Source organism: Cucurbita maxima, unplaced genomic scaffold (genome assembly GCF_002738345.1).
Source record: "Cucurbita maxima cultivar Rimu unplaced genomic scaffold, Cmax_1.0 Cma_Scf00007, whole genome shotgun sequence".
Lineage (NCBI taxonomy): Eukaryota > Viridiplantae > Streptophyta > Magnoliopsida > Cucurbitales > Cucurbitaceae > Cucurbita > Cucurbita maxima.
This window is the reverse complement of record NW_019272023.1, coordinates 1,486,772-1,502,805: the sequence shown is the minus strand read 5'-3', so window position 1 is coordinate 1,502,805 and position 16,034 is coordinate 1,486,772. Positions and strand designations below refer to the sequence as shown.

The 16,034-nt window shown below is 37.0% G+C and overlaps 4 protein-coding genes and 1 long non-coding RNA gene across 7 annotated transcripts; 2 read left to right on the top strand and 3 right to left on the bottom strand.

The window, feature by feature from the left end:
* Positions 1–305: 305 nt before the first annotated feature.
* LOC111481809 lies at positions 306–2,535 on the bottom strand. Of its 2 annotated transcripts, XR_002718083.1 has the most exons (4): positions 2,426–2,535; positions 2,266–2,349; positions 1,702–1,919; positions 306–633 (listed from the first exon to the last, which is right to left on the bottom strand). It is a non-coding gene; the product is annotated as an uncharacterized LOC111481809 (long non-coding RNA). The 2 variants fall into 2 exon arrangements; XR_002718082.1 differs by having other exon boundaries at positions 2,266–2,532.
* Positions 2,536–4,553: 2,018 nt separating this feature from the next.
* LOC111481720 (tropinone reductase-like 1) lies at positions 4,554–6,624 on the top strand. The gene is made up of 3 exons (XM_023127294.1): positions 4,554–4,673; positions 4,738–5,053; positions 5,955–6,624. Exons 1-3 carry the CDS (start codon positions 4,636–4,638, stop codon positions 6,432–6,434), a joined length of 834 nt encoding a protein of 277 aa, XP_022983062.1. The 5' UTR covers positions 4,554–4,635; the 3' UTR covers positions 6,435–6,624.
* A 282-nt stretch (positions 6,625–6,906) lies between these two features.
* On the bottom strand, positions 6,907–8,439 carry LOC111481719 (secoisolariciresinol dehydrogenase-like). The gene is made up of 2 exons (XM_023127293.1): positions 8,312–8,439; positions 6,907–7,793 (listed from the first exon to the last, which is right to left on the bottom strand). The coding sequence occupies exons 1-2, from the start codon at positions 8,350–8,352 to the stop codon at positions 6,998–7,000; spliced, it is 837 nt and encodes a 278-aa protein (XP_022983061.1). The 5' UTR covers positions 8,353–8,439; the 3' UTR covers positions 6,907–6,997.
* Positions 8,440–10,581: 2,142 nt separating this feature from the next.
* Positions 10,582–11,741, top strand: LOC111481723 (tropinone reductase-like 1). The gene is made up of 3 exons (XM_023127299.1): positions 10,582–10,693; positions 10,774–11,089; positions 11,159–11,741. Exons 1-3 carry the CDS (start codon positions 10,659–10,661, stop codon positions 11,627–11,629), a joined length of 822 nt encoding a protein of 273 aa, XP_022983067.1. The 5' UTR covers positions 10,582–10,658; the 3' UTR covers positions 11,630–11,741.
* Positions 11,742–12,003: 262 nt separating this feature from the next.
* On the bottom strand, positions 12,004–14,565 carry LOC111481614 (uncharacterized protein At5g41620-like). Of its 2 annotated transcripts, none has more exons than XM_023127141.1 (4): positions 14,468–14,565; positions 13,906–14,343; positions 13,606–13,725; positions 12,004–13,506 (listed from the first exon to the last, which is right to left on the bottom strand). In XM_023127141.1, exons 2-4 carry the CDS (start codon positions 14,320–14,322, stop codon positions 12,487–12,489), a joined length of 1,557 nt encoding a protein of 518 aa, XP_022982909.1. In that variant the 5' UTR covers positions 14,323–14,343; positions 14,468–14,565; the 3' UTR covers positions 12,004–12,486. The 2 variants fall into 2 exon arrangements, with proteins under 2 accessions (XP_022982909.1, XP_022982908.1); XM_023127140.1 differs by having other exon boundaries at positions 13,906–14,345; positions 14,488–14,565.
* Positions 14,566–16,034: the final 1,469 nt, after the last annotated feature.

The following is a 16,034-nucleotide window of genomic DNA, read 5'->3' as shown; positions in this document are numbered from 1 at the left end:
TGTTTTTACTCACATGCTTACTACAAAACCCCCCAGAAAATCAGCTTCGGGCAGAGTTGCATAAAATAAAATTTAAAAAGTGATTGAAGGCTAGAAATTCAAAGCCCCCCAACTGTAAAACTTGGAATTTGAATATTGAAACCAATCCCCATTGAATGGAAGTAAAGTGCATTTAGTTAGTAGCATACCTATAGACCAGCCCTAAAATTTGGGTACAGAGAGCAGACAGAACAAATATATACATAAATAGCAGTTTGTTGTACAACAATTTTATACTTTTATTATTTTCAAATAAGAGTAAATAGCAATCAACTTAGCTTAATTAATCATAGAGCGTAGATTTGATATATATAATTACGAGTGATGGATAGAGTTGAAGAAGGGCACATTGTTCTACATCTACAGTTAAAAGTCCTATCAAAGTGTAATAACAAGAACGGGTGGTGGTCAGTGGCATGGGACCTAATCATCTAATATCGGCTGCTGGTTGAACACTGTTAGAAGCTCAGTCATAGGCCTCACCGTCCTATTCACTGCCTCCTGTTCTTCACCCCTGCACTCGACCAACTCTCTTCTAAGACTCTGCACCACCTCATTCAATCTCCGGATGTTTTTCTCCTGGGAAAGGATAATCTACAGTAGCATTGAAAGAACTTTTAGTATTATATTTACACATCATATTAGAAACCAACAAGACCAGTCATAAATAAAATGGAGAAACCAAACAAGAAAACGTAGTAAAGTTGGCTTGGCCCAACACAAGCAGGAATGTAATAGTCTAAGTCCACCGCTAGTACATTTGTCTGTTTTGTCTTGTTAGGTATCATCGTTAGTCTCACGGTTTTAAAACGTGTCTATTAGGGAGAGGTTTTCACACTCTTATAAGGAATGTTTCGTTCCCCTCCCCAACGAATGTACCAACGAATGTAGGATCTCACATTAGTTAACCTTAGATAGTACTGTGCTTACTCATAACAGTGTTATAGGAGAAAATGATGGGAAAATTCCTGTATTTTCTAATGTAAGTCTTCAAATCATAGCTTCAAACACTTTTGGTAGGATTCCCACAAAGATCGCATTCTGAAGAAGATTCAGGGTTTCTCTAAAAGCTTTCAAGAGCAACAAAACTAATAAAAGGGTATTATGCTTGAAAAATTCTCTACCTTTCCTTATGGTCGAAAACAAATCTTCGAATAACATTTTAGCAAATCTTGCCGTCTACCTTACTATACAATATTTACTAGCGGTGAAGGTGACTATCCAATTTTACCTATCAGTCATCTTCACAATATCTCAAGACAGCAAAATCACACTCGAGGAACACCTTAGCACTTCGAGAGACAGGGAACACTCCCTTCTAGACTGAATTCTAAGCCAAAATACCAAAATGTTCACATGCTCACGTGAACAAAATATATGTAACAGCCTAAGTCTACCGCTAGTATATATTGTCTTCTTTGGACTTTTCTTTCCAGAGGTTCCTTACCCTTATAAAAAATGCTTCGTTCCCCTCTCCAATATGGGATATCACCTTCAAGAGTAGGAGTGGAGAGTTTATAAAAACCCAATGCATATATGGTTATTATTATCAACAATTGAAAATCTAATTATTTAAAGCATTGAAAGAAATTGAAACACCTGAAACATTCAAGTAGTTTTGCAAACTTGAAGGGAAAAAGAGATAGAAAACTGGAATTTCACCTTTTCTTTTACAGCTTCCTCTCTTTCAGACATATGGGGTTCTGTCTGTGAGGCGTTTGGGCCTGCTTCCAGCTCGTTCTCATACTGTTGCCTCCACTCAAATTGTGAGGAGAACACGATGAGTAACAACAGACAGACAAAAACCCAAGGTCTTGACATAATCACAACCAAGTTTTGTGGTTTCCAAAAAGTAGTAAATTACCCGTTCTTCCCAATAGCTGCATATACATGGCTATGCATCAATATAACTCCATAATTATAACAAGAAACAAGAGAGAACATAATCAGGAAGAATTTGATTCCTAATGGATCTACAAGAAAGAACTCGGAATAACTTCCGCAATGTTCTTCATCAAATTAAGCATTCGAGACGTAAATTGAACAGATACCCAAAAATTGGAAGCTCCAGAGGGAAACTCCGCCGGTTATCTAAATAATTTCAAGTGCTTACCCTAGCGCATTCAAAGGAATTCCATTTCCCCCGAGAGCTATAATTCAACACAACGAAAACAAAGATACGAAAAATATTCAACAATTTGTACCCTGTTCCCAAAATTTCCTCACCTTTTAATCGACAGAAAACCCAGGAAATCGAGCAGAAATCGGCCCCCGAAATTACCATCCACTACAGTGAACCACTAAGAACAGCTGAAAACAGCAATCCCGCAAAAGAATGAATGTAACTAGAAGAAAAATCTGGAAGTAGAAATTAAAAGAAACCCACTCATCGAACAGCGCATCTCAGTTTAACCGGAGTTGGATTTCTTCAAGTTGAAGCTGCGAATGGCGTCGCATTGGGCTGGGTTGAGCGAAAGTGAGCCTCGCACGTGTTCACCATAACCAACGTGTCTGGTTTTGTACATGAATGGTTAATACAAATATAATCAATAACTAATCTGAGCATTAAGCGACGACAGCCTGTTTAAGTTAATGGGCCTATGTTTTGGGCTATTTTTATGGGCCTGCAAGGAAGAGAAATAGAAAAATATGAAAGAGAGTACCCAGCAGGGAGGGGAAAAAAAATAGGTTTATTTTTAAATTATATTATTACTATCATTTTATAATCATTATTTATTTCTTTAAAACGCTTCACCAACTTCCATGTACGATGTAATGTGATATATATCCACTCCTTTCATTTATTTTAACAGAAAATTATTACGTCATCAAAAGAGAACCAACTAGTGATGGTGATGGTGATGTGTGAGTAAAATATATGAAAATAAACCTAAATAAATAAAATTAATTTGGTTAAAATATTAAAGAGTAATTTTTAAATACTTATGGAAGAAGCAATTTACCTTTTTAAATTATGGAATTAAAATGTTGTTTTAATACAGAAAATAGACCTTAAGTTTCTCAATCTCTATTAATGTCTCATGTCATTTGTAACATAAACGTCGAAAATGCTTAAAACAACTTCATTTTCTAGAAAATATTGGTCGATCTTCCGTGTTTCAAACAAAATACTCGAATTAAAAAATTAAATACTAATACAAAATAAAATAATTTAAAATGATGAAAGACAAAACAACCTATTCTAACCTAAGATTAAGAATTTAAATATGCGTATATTCTATGCATGTGTCACAGTCTCTACTTTCGATGTCGCCGTCATCTGCATATGGGCGTCTTGCCTTTACTTGAGAAAAAAAATGATATGGCACACGGCCTAAGTATTTCAAACAATGTTTAGTAAGTGATCGTATTGTAGGGACATGCTAAATGCAAACACATGCAATCATGCTCTCTGGTCAAGCTACTCCGTTGCGATATCCAAAGGTCAATGAAACTCCTGGTGACATGCTCCCTATGATCACCCTGCTCGACATACTGTGCGCATCCGCACTCATCATCTCTAGGGGAAGTATCCCTATGCTTATGTACATACAATATGCATGAGGTCTCTCTAATTCCCATCTTAACATATCTTCTGACACAACCATCCAGTCTCTTCTCTTTATTAGATTAAGTAACACATGCTCGTTGGATATTTATATTAATATCATTTCATGCTCTTAGGGTTGTGTCTTAGGTCGATCTATCTACGTGATACAATATGACACTTGTTATCACATATAGCATGCTTAATATGGAAAACATCAACATATTAAGATAAACATCATACAATCATCATACTCATCATAATGCCATTAAGTGCATCAAACATATCATGTACGTCATACATCGAAATATAAATTAAGTACATTATCATGCATCATAGCTCAAACATCATACTCATACATCATCATACATGGTAAATATAATAACAATGCAAACAATTTATAGTCTTTCCTATAGTAAAACTACTTATTTGGTTAGTCTTGGTCGAAGTACTCCCTAATTTAGCTTAACGTAAGATCATGTTCCTCAAGAGTTGCTCCAAATGTTGCGACGGTTCATTTCCTATCACATTGTTCCTCACCTTCCTTTAGTATTTCATAATTAAATTAATAATTAATTAATTAATAAACGTGAAATACGACCGTAAAATGATCTCAATTACCTTAATCAGGCCAGAAACAGGTTTGAAAGGGTTGAAGCGGTGGAAACCAGGCCCAAATTGGAGAAGCCGAGCCGAACAGTCGAGAAGCCATCGGAAAGCCGCCGAGCGGAAGGGCTGGTCACGTCGAAGGGTGACACCTTACAGAGAAAGAGAGAACTCCGGTCACGTCGAAGGGCTGGTCACGTCAAAGTAGGTGAGTGCCTTAAAAGATAAATATGAGGCGCTTCTGTATCCTCAACTAAATTTAATAGCAATAATAATGATGATAATGAATGACCGAAAAATAATTTAGTTTGATCAGAACAATCTGTCCTATAAATATGTGAATGGCCACCCTCACAAAATCACACCTTTGAATAAATCCAAAGCTCTCTCTTTTACTCTCCCATCAACCACTTCCTTAATTTCTGACTTTCTTGTTGAATAAGATGAGTTCTACTGCCTCTGCTGCCACCCCTCTCAGAAGGTAACAATTTTCCATTCATTTAATTAATTATATTGATTAACCTGTGTAATTTCGGGGTTTTCAGACTGGAAGGCAAGGTGGCGATTATCACCGGCGGTGCAAGCGGAATCGGAGCTAGCGCAGTGCGAATTTTCCATGAAAATGGAGCCAAAGTCGTCATCGCCGATATCCAAGATGAAGTCGGCCAAAAAATGGCTGACCAACTCGGCGAAGGCGTAAGCTATATCCACTGCGACGTGTCCAAGGAAGAAGACGTCAGAAATCTAGTGGACGCTGCTGTCTGCCTGCACGGTAAGCTGGACATTATGTACAGCAACGCCGGCGTCATCGACCGTCCGTTTAGCGGAATATTGGACGTTACAAAATTTGACTTGGACAAGGTAGTATTTAACTATTCCTTAATCCATAAATAATCGACACGCAGCCTCATCATCATAATTGGAGGACAAAATAAAATAAAAAGGTTTATTAAATTATTTGACATGTAAATAATAAAAATACTTCCAAAATCTAAGTTGTAATTTTCCTTCAAAAAAAAAAAAAATTGATGTGAGGTATGTTTTTTAATTTTACACGGTTATTCTTGTCTAATTCTCATATCCCACATTGTGAAGGAGAACAAAAAACACTTACGGAAAACTCTCCCTAGACGTTTTAAAAACTTTAAGGAGAAATCCGAAAGGAAAAGCCTAAAGAGAACAATATCTGCTAATTAGTGGTGGATGTGTTAGTAAGGAGGTTGAGCAAGGACGCTAAGCCTCAAACGAAAACGATTTGAAGTCCCACACTAATTGAAAAAGTGAAAGAGTGTCCTGAGTGGATTGTGAGATCCCAACACCAAGAGGGATTACAATTAATTATTATTAATTAGTATTAAATTTTAATTACTAGAATGGTTATAATTAATTAGTATTAAACTTTAATTACTAGAATGGCTATACTTAATTAGTATTAAATTTTAATTACTAGAATGGTTATAGTTAATTAGTATTATATTTTAATTACTAGAGTGGTTATAATTAATTAGTATTAAATTTTAATTACTAGAATGGTTATAGTTAATTAGTATTATATTTTAATTACTAGAATGGTTATAGTTAATTAGTATTATATTTTAATTACTAGAGTGGTTATAATTAATTAGTATTAAATTTTAAGTAGGGCAGGATTAAGTAAATGGATACAAGAAAAGGTAGTTGGCTTGTCAAGGTTGAAGAAAAAAATGGGTAATTTAGAGTTTTGGAGGCTGATCAATTACTGTATTATCAAATGACATTGAAGGTATTGGGAGTGAACGTGATGGGGGCATTTTGGGGGGCAAAGCATGCAGCGAGGGTGATGATACCCGAGAAAAAAGGGTGCATTTTGTTCACAACCAGTGCAACCACCAACATTGCAGGCCTCTCAACGCACCCATACGCAGCCTCCAAATGTGCTGTGTTGGGGTTGGTTAGGAACCTAGCGGCCGAGCTTGGGCAGCACGGGATCAGAGTCAATTGCGTCGCCCCTTTCGTCGTGGCCACTGGGATTGCAGGGCCCAAAGATCCGATGCAGGCAGAGATGATGGAGAACATGGTCAACCGCTGGTCCAATCTCAAGGGTTGCGTCCTCAAAGCCAATGACATAGCCAGGGCTGCCCTCTATTTAGCTAGTGACGAGGCCAGCTATGTGAGTGGACTCAATCTTGTGGTCGATGGAGGCTACAGTGTTGTCAATCCTTCCATGCTTATGACCATAACCACGTTCGCTGAAAATAAGTGATGCCTTTTATTTAATTTTCGAATTTCAAATTTAGAAGTTGGGTTGATGATTAAAATAACACCCACTTAAATGAGGGTTATTTCAACTAAGTTCAAATTAATTCCTACCTTCGTGTTTTATTTTGTCCTTGTACTATGGCTGTTTAAATATTTGGATGTCAAATTTTAAGTAAACGCTTTATTATTTCATCTCGTCTGTGATTGTTATTTCTTTTAAGTCATTTTATTATTATTTAGCATACTTCAAACTCCATTCTCATTTATTAATTAGAACGAGATAATTATATGATGATAATACCTAAGTGAAATTATTTATAGTATTTTAGAAATTAAAATGAAGAAAAAAAGTAGAATACAAAAATAATTAGAAAACTCTCAAAAATGGTTAGCTTCATCGAAAGGGCAAAATAGTCATTTTACCCTCAATCATAAATCAAAATAGTCACTTTTTTAAAATAAAAAAAATTAATTTAGTTTCTTAACTTTTAAAGCTCCTTATATTATTGGTTTGTAACAAATTGTTGAATAGCATGGTGGGAGGCTATTTGTACCGACAAAAGGCACCTAATTTTCAGGGTATTCAAAGATTTTGATGTTGGGATTAGTAATACCAAAGCCCCCATCAATCAACAAATTATGGCCACTCACATACCGACTCTCATCACTCGCCAAGAACAAAGCCGCATTCGCCACATCCTCAGTCCTAAGCGTAACCCCTTTCAAATTCGCCATTGAGTTCATAGCCGTCTCAAACTCCTCCCCCTCCAACCCCACAAACCTCGTAGCCAACGGCGTCACCATCGCAAACGGCGACAAGCAGTTCACCCTAATCCCAAACTGCCCCAACTCCACCGCCGCGTTCTTCGTTAGCCCCACCACCGCATGCTTCGAGCAAGTGTAAGCGTGCGAGGCCGAGCCACCCACATACGATGCCAAGCTCGCTGTTGATATAATCGACCCGGTTTTGACCGGGATCATGGCCTGCGCTGCGTGTTTGATGCCAAGGAACACGCCCGTGACGTTGATGTTGAGGACTCGTTCGAAGTCTTCTTTGTGGTTGTCGATGATTCGCGGCTTACTCGGGTCGGCTATCCCGGCGTTGTTCATCATGATGTCGAGCTTGCCAAATGCTTCGACGGCGGCTTCAACTGCAGCTTTGATTTGGGCTTCGTCTGTGACGTCGCAGTGGACGTAGAGGCAGTTGGTGGGGCCGCCAAGTGCGGTGGCGCATAGTGCTTGGCCAAGGTCGTCTTGGATATCGGCGATAACTACTTTGGCGCCATGGTGGACAAAGAGCTTTGCTGTGCATTCGCCTATCCCACTTGCGCCGCCTGTTATGATTGCTACTTTTCCCTCAAGTCTAATGAATTAGGTACTAAGTATGAGAAATAAAATTGGTACTAAAGGGGTGTATTTTCACGCTTTAAATAGTATACAAGCTGAAAATATAAATTAATTAAATATTAAAATAAAATAAAATATACCACTAATAAAATCATGGAGAAAAGAATATTAAATAATTATGAATATCTAACATAAATATTGTAATTGAGAAGGTTGATATTACAATATTAAATGTTTATATTCATATAGGGCTCATCGCCTCTCCTTGTTTGACTTTCTTGGGTAAAAATGATTTCAAAATATTATTAAAAAAAAAAATTATTTTTTGTGTATTGATTAATTATTGGTCGGAGGCATGATTAAAACACATAAAGTCTAGATCTACATGTTGATATCAAATAGCAGCAAAAGGGATCCTGTAATTTTGTATATCTATATGCTAAACCACATCAGATTCTTAGATTATGATCATCTGGGTTAGCCTTATATCGAGTAAAAAGCAGAAAAAGTTAGCCAAATGTTTGTATGGGTTACCTCCTTGGTGCTGTTGGTGCAGAGATAAGCTGGCTTGCCATGTCTTCTTCTTCTTCTTCTTAGCACAGGAGAGAGGGAGAGAGAGAGAGAATATGGATGGGATTAGAGGGAGAGGGGACAAATTTATAATGGAAAAAGGTTTGAAGATTAAACAAAACAAAGTTGGTTTAAACATTTGAGTTTTTGACACAGGACAAAACACGAATATCATTGGGTATTTGGAGAATCTTATCCTAACATTAGGCGTTTATGATGTCCAATCCACAATATTTTAAATTAATAATTTGTGTTATCATGTGTTGGAGGATGGACGTCTTACTCAGTCGAATCATGATATTTATATTATTTAGGTACTCGTGTGGTTAGTTGGAGGCCACTTTCGTATCACCACCTCATAATATTTGAGATTCACCATCTACTATTTTCACAATATGGTTGTAATATACGACCCCAAACTCACTATCGATATACTCGACCTTGTTTCGACCGGGATCATTATTAGACATATACTTATTAGACACAAATATAATAATATTTATTAGACATAATAATCTATTTAATACACTCTATTTAAAATTAAAAAAATAAATAAAGGATGGTTAGAAACAAATAAATACAAATTTAATTTGGGTGTAAGTTTTGAGAATGGGTATTTTAAAAGATGAAAGTCTTCCTTTTTATTTTCTCCGTTTTGAATTGAAATAAAGCCACCAAAGATATGATTAAAGATTTTCAAAGGAGACTAATCTGACATGGCACGTGGCACTTCATGAGTGGACTAATTTTTCTTCCTTTGATTATTCCTAATGACGTCAATATTTTCGTTCTCATCCTTATCTTAATTACTAAACTATTTAAAGTTCTTAATTAAAAAATCATATGATCATTTATCAAAATTCCAACCAAATTAAACCTACCTTCAAATATGTTATAAAATTAAACCTACCTTCAAATGTGTTATAGGAGGAGGTATGGTGTCAACTCTCCATCACTTATTGGCTTTGCGTCATAGCGTGGTCGAGCGTTACAAGACGAGCGTCTTTCTTAGAAAATAGGTTTTTTTGAAGATAGTGTCAGACAATATGGGTGTACCAACATTGCTCCCCAGCTCATGTGTCGGAGGTTGATATATGCACTGGCTATCTGATACAATATTCGAAAATTACTCGATAAAGATACAAGAGGGTTTATGTCTCCATAAAACCCTAAAGAAATGGATGTTAAGGATGTCCTAGCGATATAGTAGACTTTTGGGGTCAGTTCTCAATTAGCGTGCTTGAGCAAGTAGCAAGTGTCTAGAACATCTTAGGACTTGTGATGATATTATGATACGTCGACCCTGTTGTTGGGAATCTAGATGAAGAAATAAGATGCACGATTGTATATGAGAGACCTTTACCTAAAGTAGAGACGAGAAAAGTTAGTTAAAGTCGTACGATGATTGAAATGTACACATGCACATGTGTATATGAGAGACCTTACTTAAAATAGAGACGAAAAAAGTTAGTTAAAGTCGTACGATGACTGAAATGTACACATGCACATGTGTATATGAGAGACCTTAATTAAAGTAGAGATGAGAAAAGTTAGTTAAAGTCTACGATAATTGAAATGTACACAAGCACATGTGTAAATGAATGAATATAGGTTGGGTGTAAATGAATATAGGTTGGGTATGAGTTATGTTAAACTTAGCCTGCAATCCAATAGAGTCCCAAAGCTTTAAAGTTTGTCAACTAGTGTGAAGACAAGGACTCATTGACTTTTTAAAAAGTATTTTGACTTTTTATTTCTCTCAGTTTTATTCTTAATTTTTGAAATTTCTGAATAAAGTAGTTATATAATTATGACGTTCAAATTTCAAGCAATTTCCCCATTATTTAAGGGACTACCAATTAGCTTCAGACTTATATGCTAACTTTCTACCTAACTCTGTAAAATCTCAATTTAGTTACTTGTATTTTAATTAATTAATTAATTAATTTCAATTGTTTTTCTTATTAACACGTTTAACGCAAAAGTGAGTGACGTCATTAATGAGATTTTTTAATACTTTCATGAAAGTTAATTGAAATCGAATAAACAAAAAAAAAATAATGATGAAATAAAAGTAGGTAAATGCCTTAAATAGAGGAATATGAGACACATATGTATCCTCGACTAAATAAAATAATAATAATAATAATAATAATAACCCAAAAATAAATTAGTTTTTATTTCACAAGTCTCTCCTATAAATAGCTCAATGGCCACCCTCACAAAATCACACCTTTGAATAAATCCAAAGCTCTCTCCTTTTCTCTCCCATCAACCGCTTCCTTAATTTCTGAGTTTCTTGTTGAACAAGATGAGCTTTAATGCCTCTGCTACCGCTCTCAGAAGGTATCAATTTTCCATTCTTTTCATTAATTAATTAATTATATATATATATTGATTAACCTGTGTAATTTCGGGGTTTTCAGACTGGAAGGCAAGGTGGCGATTATCACCGGCGGCGCAAGCGGGATCGGAGCTAGCGTAGTGCGAATTTTCCACGAAAATGGAGCTAAAGTCATCATCGCCGATATTCAAGATGAAGCCGGCCAAAAAATCGCTGACCAACTCGGCGAAGACGTAAGCTATATCCGTTGCGACGTGTCCAAGGAAGAAGACGTCAGCAATCTAGTGGATGCCGCCGTCTGCCGGCACGGCAAGCTGGACATCATGTACAGCAACGCCGGTGTCATCGACCGACCGTTTAGCGGCATATTGGACGTTACAAAATCTGACTTGGACAAGGTAGTATTTAATTATCCCTTAATCCAAAAATAATCCACACACTAACAGCCTCATTCGTGGTAATTGAAGGTGTTGGGGGTGAACGTGATGGGGGCATTTTGGGGGGCGAAGCATGCAGCCAGAGTGATGGTACCCGAGAAAAAAGGGTGCATTTTGTTCACAACCAGTGCAACCACCAACATTGCAGGCCTCTCAACGCACCCATACGCAGCCTCCAAATGTGCTGTGTTGGGGTTGGTTAGGAACCTAGCGGCCGAGCTTGGGCAGCACGGGATCAGAGTCAATTGCGTCGCCCCTTTCGTCGTGGCCACTGGGATTGCTGGGCCCACAGACCCGAAGCAGGCAGAGGCTCTGGAGAACATGGTGACCGGCTGGGCCAATCTCAAGGGTTGCGTGCTCAAAGCCGATGACATAGCCAGGGCTGCGCTCTACTTAGCTAGTGACGAGGCAAACTATGTGAGTGGGCTTAATCTTGTGGTCGATGGAGGTTATAGCGTTGTCAATCCTTCCATGCTTAAGACTCTTAAGCTTATGGATTGAAAGTATAGTTATTTTATTTTACTTTGGAATTTAAATGTCTATTGTGATAATATAGTCAATTGTATTTTGAATAATACCCACCTAAATTAGCGTCGTTTCAATTAAGTTCAAATTAAATGCGTCCAAACAATTTATTATTATAAAATTGTTATTTGCTTTTTATAGCATTTTATTATTATTTACCTTACTCCATTCAAACCCATTTAATACTTTTCATACACAAACTAGATATAGAAAACAATAAAAAATAATAATAATAAAAAAAAAATTTGAACTCAATACAGAAACTAGTTAGTTGAAGAATTCTCCTTAAAGTAAATGTTTTAAAAATTCAATTTTTTTTTTAAATTATACATAATGTTACTTAGTTGAGGAGCCATATAGTTACTACATTCCAAGAACCTCACCAATATAGTAGTTGGAGAGTGTTAATGATAACTGGCACGTTTCTTAGTTGAGGAGCCATATAGTTACTACATTCCAAGAACCTCACCACCAATATAGTAGTTGGAGAGTGATAACTCGACACGTTTCTTAGTTGAAGAGCCATATAGTTACTACATTCCAAGAAACTCACCAATATGGTAGTTGAAGAGTGATGATAACTTCGTTTCTTCGTTGAGGAGGAGCACGAGCCTCGTAGGACATCACCATTTACTATCCCATCACACGTAACGATCCAGTTCGAGAAGTAAATATTTTTTGAGAATTTTTTGAACCGGAAGAACCCAAAAAAGAAGAATAAGAAATTAAAAAAAAAAAAAAAAAAAAATCAAAGCACTTTTTGAGCTTTTCAGCACCGGGCCGCTACAACATTTTAGCAGGCTTGACCGCTCCAATGGTTTTGGTTGCTGGGCTCACTTGTACTTCCTCGAACTTACACCGTTCCCTCTACACTTCAAGCCATTACCCTGCACCAAGGAAGCTCTCTCAGCGAGTGTATCGGCGAGGTCTCTTGAGGGCCGTGCTTGTTCCCACGCCCTAGTTGGGCTGGCAGTGACTTTAAGCGAACCCAGCCTCGACCCATATAAGATCTGGTCTCTGAGGTTCTTTGAACAACCTACTTTCTCCATTACAGAGCTTCTTCCCCATTCCAATCCATCAGACATGCTTTTTCTTGAACCCTTCTTAGAATTAGACTTTGTTGTTGCCTTGAGTTCATCATCTATTGAAGGCCTTCTACAACAGTGGATCCAATCATAACTTTTGTAGTTCTCCATATTTAATTCTATAGAATGAACATCACTTTCACTCAAATCCACAACTTCCCCTACCTCCTCTTTAGCCCTTTTGATACCCAAAAACGCCTCAACTTCATCTCTCAGTGCATCGACACCACCATTTTTGGCTACATGAGTTTGTTCCTCACGAAGCACAGCACTGAGTTTAGCAGATTCCCTTCCCCTTCCCCTTCTTTCACTCTCAAATTCTTTCACAACTTTCACAAGTGATGATTTCGTCTCACCCAATTCCCTCCCCAGCTTCTTGTTCAGGCTCTCCAGCCTTCTCCGAAGCTTCCTTTCAACTTCCAGCTCTCCCGCCACGGACTCAATAGCAGCCTCCACGACTTCTTGCTCCTTGCTCTTCCAAGCTTCCTTCTCTTCAGCAAACCACCTCATCAGACAGCTTATCTCATTCTGCTCATACCTTTGCTCTTGGATGAGCTGATTAATCTGCAATCGAGCCCTCTCCAGCTCGGCATGTAAGGCTGAGATTAGAGACATGCTCGTTGAAGGACGATCTTCTTGGCCCCATACACGGGTAATGATTTTGAGAAGCTCCTTTGAAGTTGTTAACGTATTATTAATATCTTTCAATCCCGATCTAACGCCAACATTCGATATGCTCGGAGTTTGGACTCTTGATCTTGTCTCAATCTGTATCACAAACAGAGGGAGGGAGTCCCACGTGGGCATGATCATGGGTTCATAAGTAATATCGTAACATTTGATACTTGAGCATCCGGTACAACGTACCTCCATAAAACTAGCAGTTCTAACAGAATCAAGAACCCCAACGCCATGATCGGCAAGCTTTAGCCTCTGAGACATGGATGGAGTTGTTCGACGACTTCCTGTCCCCAACCGATCCCCCCTCTACAAAAGTAAAAAGAACCCAAATCCTTAACATAAATGAATTGAAAGTAACAGGCAATGTTAGATGATATTGATTAGGAGGGGCTTTCATCCATAGAATTGAATATCCATCATTTTGTTCCAAATCAAATAAGAACAGAGTTTTGCATAGAGAAAACAGGGCAAAAAGCAGAAACCCACCTCGGAAACAGGGCTATGAGACGGATCGGAGAGATGAGGCGGCAAAGAACCAGAATGAATCGACCGTGTCGTTTTCTCAATAGCCTTCATTTCCTTTCTCGATTTTCTCTCGTGACCCTCCTTCACCGTCGTCAACGGCAACTCATTCATCTCCCACAGAGTCGCTGCCAGCTTCCTCGCCGACACTGGAGCTTGCTTGGACCGGGCACTGCCGCACTGATGGAGCTCGTGAGTGGGGGATTCAGTGGAAGGAAATGCAGAAGCAGGGGATCTCGATCCGGTCCTTTTACCCACCAGAATCGCTCGTTTAAACCTGTAATTTTGAAGAATCGAAGATGAGGAAGAAGCCGATGAAGAACAGCCTCGTTTTCTGATTTTCCCAGGAATCAATTCCGCCGCAACATTCTGCCTTGGCATCGTCAGCTCCAACTGGTAGATCTGTACATCAACAAACAATGGCTAAACTCCTCGTCCGCTTGTTCGTTCGAAAGAAAAGCAAAACAGTTCATAAATCAATTGAAAAAAGCAAAGAAACAATCTCTGTTTTCTTTTCCATTTCAACCTTTTAGCTTCACTGTAGCCTTTCAAATCATAGCAGAGCCAGAATCCAGAACAACCCTTAATGGGTTTATGAATGAACACTGAAACAAGAACTTTAAAAGCAACTTAAATAGAGAGTAGAACAGACTGTAACTGTAAGATGGAGAAAGAAGGAAGAAGAAGCAGAGGAAGGCAAATAAGCGTAAAAACTGCAAGGGTAAAATAGGTATTGACGTGGGAATTTGAATTATAAATAAATAAATAATATTAAACTTGACTTGTTTCCACATTTCCAGCGTGGCGTAATCGAATTGGATAAAAACAAAAATAAAATATTGATTTGGTAACGGCGTCGTCACAGAATTTCGGACACTGTAATCTTGTGTCTGCGGTCAACGAAAAAAGGTAGATTCGGAAATTATTATTATTTATTAGAATATATTTGGGTTAATAAATATGAATAAAATGGGATGAATAGAGGGAATTTTAGGGAGGCGATAGGGACATATTTGGCACGCAAATTCAGCGACCAATTAAATGTGGTTTCAAAATAAATATCTTCCTAAATTAATTAATTTACCATCTTCTCCAACAATTTACTTTTACTTTTTACTTTTTACCTTTTTTACTTTCAACAATGAACAATGAAATCATCATGCTAACTCACTATATTTCCTTCCTTTTTCAACCTCAATCCCTAATGCTACAATCGTTTCAGCAAAGGCATCCGAACAACCACGCCTATTATATTTCAATATCTGCCCTAATTTAGCAACGTTCTTAAGTGATTACGAACAACGATCATCTACATTATTATATTTTATATCATGAGCCTAAGTTCTTATGGATTTATTTTTTTATTTTTTAAACAAACCTCGTACTAATATATTCATGATTTTCTTTTTAATTGGTTAATATGCGACTCTAAGCATGATTAATGTTTAAAGTTTGACGATGTCATGAAAATAATTTTAAAAATATTAAAGACACAAAATATATGATGGGAAATTATGTGGTGTTTGATGTGGGTCAAACTATTGATTGAAAATGAGATTTTACGCAACCTATTGCCCACCTTTATTAACGCATGTGAAGCAAAAGCTTTAGACTACACTTTTTTTTTTTTTAAAAAAAAAAAAAAAAGAACAAAAGAACAAAGAAAAAAATTGACTACACTCTCTTTCAAATACACCAAACCTTTTATTATTATTATTATTTTACCAATATCAATTTGATTTTAAAGTATATTAAATAAATTTTAAAATATAAGAATGTGACAAAAAAAAAAACATATAAAGTTGTAATTTTCAATTTTATTTATAATATAATAAGAAATTTTCAAATATGCCACGTCAAAAAGAAAAGGATATTCAAATTGTTCGTGTATATATATATATATATTTATATATTAATAATAATTAGAGTATAGTTGAGCAAAACATTGATAAATTTAAAAAAATATATGTAAACCATTTAATTCCATTAAACTTTGGTAATGAGACAGGAGCTCATCATCGAGATTCTCAAATCATGAAGATCCAATAAAGCAGGAGCTCAACATATTACATTCAGGATGGGCTTGGCCCAAA

What these genes read in the sequence shown, in the direction of transcription:
- LOC111481720 (XM_023127294.1), top strand. Translation starts at nt 4,636, where the DNA reads ATGAGTTCTACTGCCTCTGCTGCCACCCCTCTCAGAAG. An exon ending in GCTGCCACCCCTCTCAGAAG is followed by an intron (nt 4,674 to 4,737) that starts GTAACAATTTTC and finishes CGGGGTTTTCAG; the next exon opens with ACTGGAAGGCAAGGTGGCGA. An exon ending in CAAAATTTGACTTGGACAAG is followed by an intron (nt 5,054 to 5,954) that starts GTAGTATTTAAC and finishes ATGACATTGAAG; the next exon opens with GTATTGGGAGTGAACGTGAT.
- LOC111481719 (XM_023127293.1), bottom strand. Translation starts at nt 8,352, where the DNA reads ATGGCAAGCCAGCTTATCTCTGCACCAACAGCACCAAGGAG. An exon ending in GCACCAACAGCACCAAGGAG is followed by an intron (nt 7,794 to 8,311) that starts GTAACCCATACA and finishes CTAATTCATTAG; the next exon opens with ACTTGAGGGAAAAGTAGCAA.
- LOC111481723 (XM_023127299.1), top strand. Translation starts at nt 10,659, where the DNA reads ATGAGCTTTAATGCCTCTGCTACCGCTCTCAGAAG. An exon ending in TCTGCTACCGCTCTCAGAAG is followed by an intron (nt 10,694 to 10,773) that starts GTATCAATTTTC and finishes CGGGGTTTTCAG; the next exon opens with ACTGGAAGGCAAGGTGGCGA. An exon ending in CAAAATCTGACTTGGACAAG is followed by an intron (nt 11,090 to 11,158) that starts GTAGTATTTAAT and finishes TGGTAATTGAAG; the next exon opens with GTGTTGGGGGTGAACGTGAT.
- LOC111481614 (XM_023127141.1), bottom strand. Translation starts at nt 14,322, where the DNA reads ATGCCAAGGCAGAATGTTGCGGCGGAATTGATTCCTGGGAAAATCAGA. An exon ending in CTCATAGCCCTGTTTCCGAG is followed by an intron (nt 13,726 to 13,905) that starts GTGGGTTTCTGC and finishes TTACTTTTGTAG; the next exon opens with AGGGGGGATCGGTTGGGGAC. An exon ending in GAACTGCTAGTTTTATGGAG is followed by an intron (nt 13,507 to 13,605) that starts GTACGTTGTACC and finishes TTTGTGATACAG; the next exon opens with ATTGAGACAAGATCAAGAGT.